Source organism: Crocodylus porosus, unplaced genomic scaffold (assembly GCF_001723895.1).
Source record: "Crocodylus porosus isolate Cpor-Errol unplaced genomic scaffold, CroPor_comp1, whole genome shotgun sequence".
Classification (NCBI taxonomy): Eukaryota; Metazoa; Chordata; order Crocodylia; family Crocodylidae; genus Crocodylus; species Crocodylus porosus.
The window spans coordinates 83450893-83462194 of record NW_017728886.1 but is presented as its reverse complement, the minus strand read 5'-3'; the positions used below and the strand labels follow the sequence as shown (position 1 = coordinate 83462194).

General features: G+C 44.0%; 1 protein-coding gene across 1 annotated transcript in view; it reads left to right on the top strand.

Annotated features, from left to right (window-relative positions):
* The window catches only part of DCLK3 (doublecortin like kinase 3), a 17016-nt gene extending 5918 nt beyond the window's left edge, over nucleotides 1-11098 (top strand). The window contains exons 2-4 of the mRNA XM_019538127.1: nucleotides 7957-8089; nucleotides 8550-8717; nucleotides 10126-11098. Coding sequence (XP_019393672.1) covers nucleotides 7957-8089; nucleotides 8550-8717; nucleotides 10126-10322 — 498 coding nt within the window. The 3' untranslated portion in view covers nucleotides 10323-11098. The remainder of the gene's footprint in view (nucleotides 1-7956; nucleotides 8090-8549; nucleotides 8718-10125) is intronic.
* The last annotated feature ends 204 nt before the right edge of the window (nucleotides 11099-11302 follow it).

Sequence of the window (11302 nt, the reverse complement as noted above, 5' to 3'; positions counted from 1 at the left end):
AGAGACCTTGGGAGCAGCAGGAAGAAGAATGGAAAACACAGCCCATGCTGGCTACATGCCAGAGAGAGCCGTGCTCTAGTGCCCCTTGGCTTCTGGCCTAAGTCCCTGCAGGTATGTGGTTGCAAAAAGTAAATTTTCTCTTCACTCGTTAGTCAGTTTACTCTCTGCAGTTTAAACTAATCTGCAAAGACTGAATCAATTTAGCCTTGGGGTTTTTGACTGTCTGTATTTAGCCCAGAAGTGGTAGAAGCCAAAGTCTGAATGAGAATAGGCATTTTCCTGTCCTTTTTACCCATAAACATCTCAAGTTATGTTGTTGCTGAATTTATTTGGGGAGTTTAAACTTTTTTAATCATCTTAACAGATTCTGTAGAATCTAAGCTTTTATGTTATTATTTTTCCTTTAATTTCTTTTCAGTTGTTACTCCATTTTCCTTCCCCATTCTTCATGTTAGCTGGGAACCATGGTTGGATGTCTTCTCTTTGGTATCTCACATTTATCTTTGTGATAAATTCTTTGTGTTTGACTGGTGATCTCATATCAAAACAGTCCTTTCAAGAAATAGATTGACAGGTATAGACTGACATAATGAAGTGTAGCAAATTGAGCAAAATCACTCACTGAAGTTATGGCTACTCAGCTAACTGTTATCACTACAGGATTGTACAGATGTAAACCCTTCCCTCATCCTTTAAAGCAACTAAAAGGTATGTTTGTTCATACCATAACTTTCTGCTTTTTTTTAAGGTGAATCACTGTAGTGCTGTCTCGTTGAGTCTTCAGAGAGACTGAAATAATAGAATCAGACAAGGAGCCACTCCCAATAATCTTAAAGGCCTGTAAACTAAAGGATAACTATGGTGAATGTCAGACAGCAAACCAACATACTTACCTACTGTTGGATGCATTTGGCAGACAGTGTGATGGAGCAGGTATTCAGGAGGCTAGTCCCATCTCTTGAAACCAAGGCTCTGCTTGCAACTGATTAAACCTTTAAACACCTCCTTTCTTACATTGTCTCGTATTGCCTATTCTTGGCTCCTTATGCCAAGAAATGGTGAGTGGGATAGAAAAAATAGTTTCTTTCCTTTGTAACATCACCTTCTGGTTATAATCTTTTACAAAAGTCTCTAGGTACCCCTTCTGTTTTCTTTCCCTTTTATTGCACTGTCAGCTCCCCTGGTAAATGCTGCAGAACTGGAATTGCAGAAGAGCCATGACTGCATTATTGAAACAAATGGGTTTGACAACTGGTGTGAAAACAGCTGCTTTGGCTCCCTCCTATCAGGAATGAGTCAGCCAGGCTAGCTCTTGGTATACCCCAAGGAAATTTTGCTATCCCTCATAGGGAACATGGCTAAACACTGCTTTACTTGAACAGCAGAACTTGATGCCATGACTTCTGATGGGGGCTAATTAGTGACCGCTATAGTGGTAGTTCTTGAGGTAATTCACATTGCATACACAAACAAACAGCCAGCATTGTAACTTTAAAAGATCAATAGTTATTAAAAAAGTAGCTTTGACCCAGAAGTTAGCGCCTTCTTCTATTTTAGAATAGACCTTCACTTTAAAAATTGATCTTTCAGATATTATGGCCAGCATGGTAGTGTTGAAATGATGTTGCTGTGCTGGTCCAGGAAACCTGCAAAAAATCTGTGGCTCCTATAATGACTTTTTGCATTTGCTCATGTAGCAGCCTTTAAAAAATGGACCCACCTGAAAGAATGGGAAGGGCTACCCAGCAGAGAGACAGAGTTTGTCCTAGTGGGGACACTGTAGGCTCTGAGGGCAAGTGAAGCTGTTTTGGAGGCAGCCCTGTTGGAAGTGGGAGGAGTGATGTGACCCCAGCAAAGTTTTGAAATAGAGCAGTTGGCAAAAGCCCGGGAAGGGCTCTGGGCTGGGATTGGCTGAGAGGCTTGGGTAGAAGGGGGGAGCAGTTTTCCCACGGGGAGAGAACAAGAGAAAGAGTGGGGCTGAGGGACAGGCTTGAGACCGGAGGCAGAGTGGTCCCTTGGTGTGCCCTGCGGAGCAGCAGAAAAGGCTGCCATGGGATGAGATGCAGTATCCAGTTCTTCTCTCCGGCCCTGGAGCCTAAGGAGGCAGGATCAGAGAGGGGCTGATTGTGTGGCGACTCCAAGCCAGGAAAGACTGGCCTGCAGCCTGGTGACCAGCTGGGTGAGCACAGCAGAGCTGGGGGGAGGGGGGAGGACTGCCGGAGTCTGCCCTGTTTTCCCTGATGGGTGAGGGGCTCCACAGGCAGGCAAAGCCCAGGGTGGGGTTGTGTTTTGCTGGACTGTGAGGCTGTGCGGGACAGGAGAGTTGCTACAGCCTGCAGCTCAGACACTGCTCCCTGCTGACCCGGGGAAGGGGGTCAAAAGCAGGGGAAGGCTGTCTTGCAGGAACTGCAGAGGAGGAGCTGCCCCCTGATGCCCGGGTATCCTTGCTGCCCGGAGACCCCAGGAGCACGGGGATGGACACCAGCACCAGAGAGCATCCACGGACCACGGCAGGGACAGAGATAGAGGCAGTTCCGCTCCCTGAGACACCCCGCCAGGGGCAGTGCACACGGGATCCCTAGTACACCGCGTGCAAGTGAGAGACTGTGTAAACAAGTTCTTGAGGGTTTGTTAGTGGGTATATCGGTGTGTTTATTTAATGGTTATTTGTTATGTTGTAACTAATTAAATCTTGTAAATATTTTGAGAATTGTCTGCGAGGGTGCTTGATTGTAAGGGGAGGCTCTCCACTCGGGGGCACTGTAGCAGCTTCCTGGGGGGGCCGGGGTGGGCTACTGGCTACCGGGTACCCCAGGGTCCCACAATTCAGGTGAGAGCGTGTGTAGTGTTGTGCCCAGGGTTACACTCAAATGGGATTTTTCCTTTTTGAGACTTCTATTCTTCCATGTCATGTAGCTACAAATACACAAAACAATATCAGAGCTTTCTAAACTCACTTATATTAGTGTTCTGTTCACCTGCTACACATCTAGATCCTTCAGTCTGATCAGCATACCTAGCTAAAGGCTGGCATGCTCTTCTGTGAATAGTATGTATCTAGTCAACAAACGCCAAAGGGTCTATTAAAACTCCTAAATATGAACAGCTGTATCTCATTAGGTTTAAATATCCAGGTTCTAACCTGCTGCTGGCTACAGCCTGTTGGATTTTTTTATCCCAGTTTTCATCTCTAATAGCCAGGGTGGCCAAGTTGACTGTAGCAGTCCTATAGATCTTCCTGTTAAACATACCTCAGCCACACAGTGTAGATATGGACATGAAGGAAGAAGCAGGAGAGGGAAAAGAGGATCTTCTGCATTTACTCAAATCTAAGACAACCTTGAATTTAAGACAGCCCCCGCCCCACAATTAGATTCTGTATGTGGAAAATGTATAAAATTGTTATAATATTCCATGTGTAGAATCTAATTATTGGAGGGTCGTTTTAAATTTCCCCTCAGGCTGCTGCAGCTGGGAAAACAGTGGCAGGGGATGGTGGTGGGAGTGGGGGAGGCAGTTGGAGTGGGGGCAGATGGGGGAATCAAACAGCTTAACCTCTCCCTTTCCACACCTTTCTTCCTGTGCATCCACCCCTGCAGCCTTGAATTCCCCCTTCTGTTTCTTTCTCCCCCAACTTCCTAACTGTGGGTAGGGGCTGGAGCCAGAGCCACAGCAACTGTTCTCCCACCTCATTCTTGAATCCAAGATGAGGGGTCTTCGCCCCATGTTAAATAGGGGAAAAAATCCTTGTTTTGGATTTGAATAAATATGGTACTCTTGAAACTGCCTTTTCTCTAAGATGGATGGTGGCTTGATAACAGCAATAGGTGTAGTAGAAATCTTATGGGTGCATTAGAAATCCTTAGTTGTTATCTTCTCAGTACTATCCAACTCATTTTGTTGGCAATGCAGTATTCTGTTCTGTGGCATATATCCTGTAGCGTTGGGAAAGACGACCAGTTTTCTACTCAGCAGACTGTGGATCTCTGTCATGTCATTAAGATTAAATACTTAGTTCGCAGAAAGAAAAAGAGATTGACAAGCAATTTATTCTAGTGACATGAGCATTCATGCAAGGGAAAGCATGCTTGCTTTTCTCCTGGCAGCTGAAAGGCTCTGTGGTAGAGAGAGAATGACAAGTCTAGGGGATAAAGGGGATGCATGGAGCACTGATGTAACTGTTCTTAATTTGGTTTGTATGGTATAAGCTGGTGAATCATTGTGTGGTGAGGCCCCTAGAGACACAATTTACAGCACTTTCTTTCACAGACTTGTTTGGTACACAACCATGACATATACAAGGCATTTGCTTTTCCCATCTGCTTGACAGGGACAAACTGGCAAATTTTTAGCTGGAGGGAAAATAAGCATCATTTTGTTTTGACTTCTGCTTTGCTGTTTCAAAGGGACAGTGTTTCATTTTGTCGTTTTGTTTCACTGTTTCAAAGCACTGTTCTGTTTCACTTTGTTGAAACTGTTTCACTGTTTTGACGCATTTCAACGTTTCGCTCATGGGCTATAATGGGAAATCATGAAAATGCCTATAACCTTGTTATTTCATGCCTGATTTGGATGAAAATTACAGGGATGGTAGCCCCTCAGGAGGGCATGAAATCTGCTAAGTTTCAAGGAGATAGGTGCAGGGGCTTCTGGGAAACTGCACCTCAAACTGCAAAAAGCAAAACTCGTGTCACTTGTGGGCAGTGGCAGCCTTCTGTCATCCCACACAGTTGTGGGGGTCTGCACCCCTGGGAGGACTGTGGGGTTTTGCCAGACTCCTCCCAGGAGTGTGGGCCCCCAGGTCTGCACTTGGGATGACAGGAGGCTGCCACTGCTGCCTGGGACTGGCGCTGGGCACAACCTGTGCCCAGTGTCTGGAAGACTGATGCTACCGCTGGCCCCAGGCAGCAGGTCTAGCCTTCTGTCATCCTGCACGCAGGTCTGCGGGCCTGTGCTGCTGGGAGGAGCCTGGCAGTACTGGGAGGGTAGGTTGAGTGCAGCCCTGGCTCTCCCCGCCTCCTGCCACTGGGTTGCACTCCGAGCAGCTCTGCCAGCCCCATGGAGCTGTGGGGCTGGTTGAGCTGCTCAGAGCACAGCCCTGGCGAGTACAGCCTGGCAGCTGGAGGCTCTGCAGCCCCATGGAGGTGAGCCTGGTGGCAGGAGGCAGTGGGAGGTGGTGGACAGCCAGTGGTGGAGCCACTTGAAGCACAGCTCTGGCTCTGAGTGCAGTCTTGGCCAGTGGCCCTCCTCTGCCTCCCACTGCCAGGCTCAGCTCTGTGGGACTGTGGAGCCTCCAGCCGCTGAGCTGTGCTCACCAGGGCTGCATTCCAAGCAGCTCTGCCAGCCCCATGGAGCTCAACCCAGTGGTGGTAGGTGATGGGAGAGCCAGTGGTGGAGCCGCTTGGAGCACAGCCCAGTGGCGGGAGGCTTCACAGCTCCGTGGAGCTGAGCCTGGCAGTAGGAAGTAGGGGAGAGCCACTGGCCAGGGCTGCGCTTGGAGCGGCTCTGCCACTGGCTCTCCTGCCTCCTCCTGCTACCAGGCTGAGCTCTGTGGGGCTGGTGGAGCTGCTTGGAGCACAGCCCTGGTCCTTCCTTGCCTCCTGCCACTGGGCTGGTTTGAAACTTGAAATGTTTCAAAACTTTTGAAACGTTTCAGGTGCCCTCATTTAATTTCAAACCTGTTTTGAAGCCTTTTGTTTCATTTTGAATTTACTGTTTTGAGCTTAAAATGTGTTGAACAGCTTCAAAATGAAACACTCGTTGAAATTTTGCACAGCCCTAGACATTAGGGCCTCATCAAGCTGTGGTAGAAGGATGTCTCTTACCCAGGTCTCAGACTCATTCATATGCATGGGACCAGCCTTGAGGAAAATATCCTCGTTTCTCTGGCCCCCTTTCCTTCCCCACTCCCCCCCACCAAAATGTGCACTCATACACTATTTGAGTTGGTCTAATAAAAGATAGTGGATTTACTCAAAGAACCTTGTCTGCACTCATATACATACATGCAGGCCCTGTCTTCCACTACTTTTGGGGCAGCTATGTGAAAGGGGAAAAAATTGATTTTGCTTTGAAAAAAAACCATGGTCTGGTATTGCCACCTTGTGCTGTAATGAGAGATTCAAGTTTCATGTAACTGCTAAGAGAGAAAATACAATGGTGGGGCCCATGGAGATAGACGCCACACACCCCCTGTTGACTTTGCAGGAACAAGAGCGGCAGTGTGGTTGCACAGAGCTCAATGCAAGTTTGGTGCCCGGATCTCCAAGTTTATTGGTGATTGTGATGATTTCCATATTATCTCTTAAGGTTATATACAGAATATTAGGTGCAGTTGGATATGTTTCATAAGCACTGAAAGAATCTTATAAATTGATGATACAAAAATGCATGCCCCTTCAAAGTATATAACATTTTTTTTCTGTTTTCAGTTGTACTGTATTTGGTAAGGATCCAGCGTTGCCTGTATTCTTGGAGCGCGAGGGAAGGACTTTTTCCCTCTTTGGAAAGATATTACTGCAAAAAAAGCTCATGGCTACTATAAAAAATGCCTTTCTCATTTTTTGTTAGCTGTATTGCTAATAATACAATATGTTATCATGAAAGCTGATGAGCTCTCATAAGAAAAAGCAGAAATATGAGGCGTATGGGGTTTTTTCCTGCTAAAATGGAGGAGTGTGAAGTTGGTATCTCTACTGTATTACTGCTGCTGTGCATTTTTTTTTCAGATTCGCATTAAAAAATTCCGCTGGTAGAAAAATTTGGCTGGAGGAACATGGGATAGCATTACTTATTCTATCCGTTCCCTCGGTCGCTTTATCACAGGGGCCATCGTGAATTGTTTTCCTTCAAACTCCATTTGATGGCAGGGTTGGAGGTGTTCGAGTCAGGGGTGTCTACTGTCATCCTACAGCCTTGCTTGTCCTTTCAGTACCTTTGAAGTCCAGATTTTGCTTACTTGAAGAATTCTCACATTGTTTCCTATGGGGGTAGAGGGTAAGGTTTCCCCATTTAAGGGAAATTTATAATTACCAATAGTTTTATTTTTAATATAACTACCAAGTACTAATTGTAAGAATATGCAGATTTCAGCATTTCTGGTTTTTTGCATTGCTTGGTTTCTGAGCACTGGTTTCTCAAATTTTATTTTTCAATAGTTTTTTTTAAAATTTGATACTAAAGAGCTATACAAGCCAAAATAGAAAGTTTTGGCTAGTTTTCCAGAGGGATATCAGAAGTGTAATCTGCAAGAGGTTAGTGAGGCTGATGTTCCAGTGTCCCTTCCTTTGTCCTTTATGAATTCCAAATATTAATCCCCACAATATCCATTTCCATGGTAGCTGTAGGATGGGGGATGAACAGAGTATTCTGTGCACACAGGTGGTTTTTTTAGTTTGTGTTTTTAAACCCACCACCTTAGTAGAGAGGAGGCTGGGATAGAAGGGGAACATGTAACACTTAGCAGTGACACTACAGTGTTGGTATCCAACCTGGAATATGTGAAATATATGTACTGATGTGACAAGAAACATTACTAGTTTGGAAGAAGCCCACAGCTTTTCTCTTTGTAAAGAATTTGGTTTCCATAGGAAAAACAGCATTTGTATCTCCGATGTAAGGCCAATTTGCTCCTCATTCTTTCCCCTCAAAGCACCTGTTCTTTGCTCAGAAGTTGTTGAATACCACACTCTGTAGAACAGTTTTCTTATTCCTTAGAACTTGTATATTTAAAAAAGTAAGTTGCCTACTTTATTTTTCTATACAGTACAAAGTGCATTCTGAATACTGTGTAGTGGGATCTTGTTCTACTTCATTTTGGCCAACCTCAATTTGTTGCTGGTGGGGTTAAAGATGTTATTGTCTCTGTCTATCCCTATCTTGTAATAAATATATTGTTCTGATTCTGTTTGTAAAACACAATTAGTTTAAAGAATTTCTCATTTTGTTTTGACACAGGTCCAACACAGTGCAGATAAATCCACTAGACTAAAACTAGCAGATTTTGGCCTTGCAAAGCTGGTTACGAAACCCATATTTACTGTTTGTGGAACTCCAACATATGTTGCACCTGAAATACTTGCTGAAAAGGGTGAATATAGATTTTTAAGAAATAATGATTGTATTTTTAATTATGAAGATATTTGTGTACTTTGTCACTGATACCTAATTAATCTTCACATTATTAATATTTTTAATACTTAACAGTGTGTATTACATTCAGCTAGATAAGAAACAAAATAGCTCAGTAATTCTTGTTGAAATCGTGCCAGTGAAGAATTGTCTCTTTGTTTTGCCCTGAATGTTCTTGCTTTCCTCCTCTCTACATCATGGTTATAATCCAAAGAATCTTAAAGCCCCATTGCTGCAAAAGGTCACGGACCTCAGAGATCACCTGTGTAACAATTTCAAAATATCACAGGGGACAAAGCTACAGTTTTTCTTGGAGAATGTAATATGGAATAAAATATTTCTTATAAAGTACATATTTCTTCTCTAAAGGTTAGTTTTGGTAAAAAAGATATTTAACCCGTGATATGTATTTCCCGTAGGTTATGGCCTGGAAGTAGACCTGTGGGCTACTGGAGTGATACTCTACATACTGCTATGTGGCTTCCCCCCTTTCCGCAGCCAAGAGCGAGACCAAGAAGAGCTATTTCAAATAATACAGCTGGGTCACTATGAATTCCTTTCACCGTACTGGGATAATATTTCTGGTGGTAAGATTCATCATGTGTCCCACCCCCAAGGAGGTAATAGCCTCTATCACAGCTCAGATAAACAGCTGTGTCTATAAAGATCAGACCTCACTAAAAGCAAATATTTTCCTGCATCTGGTTGCAACTATCTTTACAAATAAGGCACTAAAATGATTATTTTTTGGTGATACTAAGAACCAGGGACTAGACTTATCATGGGGCTGCTTGCATTTCTCATTTAGTTGCTGTCTAAATTTCATAGACTTCTAGGGTCAGAGGGACCTGTTAGATCATTGAGTCCGACCCCCTGCAGGAAAGTGCGCTGGGGTCAAATAACCCTAGCAAGGTGCTTGTCTAATCTCCTTTTGAACACCTCCAAAGTAGGGGAAAGTACAATCTCCCTTGGAAGTCCATTCCATACTTTGGCAGCCCTCATTGTAAAGAATTTCTTCTGATGTCCAAATCTACTCTCCTTCAGTTTATGGCCTTTGTTTCTAATAACCCTGAGGGGCACCCTGGTAAACAGAGTATCCCCTATTCCGTGCTGATCCTTTCTGATGAGTTTGTCTTCTCTTGCGGCGGCTGAAGAGATTCATGTCCCTCAATCTGTCTTCAAGGGGTTGGCAACATCATTATCATTCATATTTTTACTATTATTATTTAGATTTATACATGGGCAAGATCTGGCCTTTAGAATCCAGTCCATGATGCCAGAGCTGGGCTGAGCAGCAGGGAGCTACACCTGCACTGCAGCTGGGGAGTAGGGGAAGCAGGGCAGTAAAATCTGTGGTGGTGGCTGGGTCAGAGCATCAAGTCATCTTGTACCTAACCTGGAACCTAACGTTCCAGTCCTTGGCTCTAAAACGTTGCTGGCCACTGGTCTAAAATACCCTTTTGATGTTAGATATTATTCACTCCTGTTTTCCAGGTGGCAGGCACCAACCACCCGGTTCCCACTAGCCAGAGCACGTACTATGATTGTATGGGATTCTCAAAATTAAATTCTCTATCTGCCTTTCCTGCTTGCTTGGAAAAACTGCCCTTTGTTTTTGCCTCATGGCATCTCACGGAGGAGGGGATGTCACCAAAGGACCAACAGTTTAATTTTAGTCACTGGAATTACTCTGTGATAGCTATAGTGATTACAGTGTTCAGTAAGTACAGGCATAAAAGAATGAGAAGAACTAAACAACAAACTTTAATTGTGGAACTGTAAGCAACCTCTGTAGAGTCTTGGTCTATCTATCACTAACTAGCTAGCTAAGGAACCATCTCCCAGTTCTCTCTGTCTGCTGTTAGGGAGCCTCTTTTAGTCATAACTTCTGTCACTACTATAGCCATGCAGATTGTTGTTGTTAGCTCTGATGGGACACGAAGACCTCAGTAATATAGTTTTTCCCTTCTCTCCTCTTCTTTTTGCATAAAATAGCAGCCAAAGATCTGATAAGCAGGCTGCTGGTAGTGGATCCCCAGAAGCGCTACACAGCTCAGCAAGTTCTTCAGCATCCGTGGATCAGAACAGCTGGAAAAACCAACAGTAGGAACCTGCAGAGGGAAGTGACAATTAATATTGAGCGCCATTTTCGGAGCCAGCGCAGGAAGGAAGTTGCAAATGAGGACACATGAAGTTCCTTCATGTCAAGCTAGCCTTCTCTCTTCTGTCTCTCTCCCTTTTTTTCTTTTCTAAATGAGTTGGGCCCAGAGTTTGTTGTTGGGCATTGTTGCTTGCCCTTTTTCTAAGATTTTGAGAATCTGGAAAAGTACAGGATGGTGAGGCCAATCTCCACTGATGTTACTGCGAGTTGACTTCAAGTGAGCACTGGCTTGGTCACCCAGTGTGTCCTTTTTTTAATGCTGAATTGGGTCTATGTTTAACTACACTGTTCTTTTTTGTAGATTAAGATGCGTTTTTGCAGCTAACGTTAGTGATCATTTGGGGGCATTTTCTATCCTTATTTTGTGTGGCAGCTGCCAGAAGCTTTGTGTTCCTGGGGCCTTGTTTAATGAACAAGTGTACACCCCCTGAGCTACCCTTCTGCACCATGCCTTTACACAAAGTACTGTTAGCAATGGGAAGTATGAAAAAACAACAACTAAACAAAAGTATCCTTTAGCTAAAGGACACATTAGACATGATACTGAATACTTTGATTCAATATAAATAGCGGTGAGCTAATCCAGGTATGGAAAAACTTGAAGCCATCTTCTTTTAATTGTGTGTTGTATTAATATAAGGGTTGATGCAAACCTATGTGAAAACTTAAGTATGGAGGAGGGAATAAAAAGTGTTTCAGCCTTATGTACAGATTTAAATATTTTGCAGTACCTTTCAGGAAACATCCTCTGTTAGTCATTCTTGGAGAGTGGGCAAAAGACCAGACCATCAATCTGTTATGGCTACAGTAACTTACTTGTTTCTATGCTGATTCATTTTTAGGGCAAGGTACAAGGCACGGTACAAGGCCTTGTTGTGTGATGCTGAGGAGGACCTTTCTTCACATTCTGGGAACAAATCTGGCAATTTTTGAGGGAATTCTGGCTTCTTTTTATACAGGAGTATATCAGTCTTTTCAAGATTAAATTTCACAGATTCATATTGATGGATC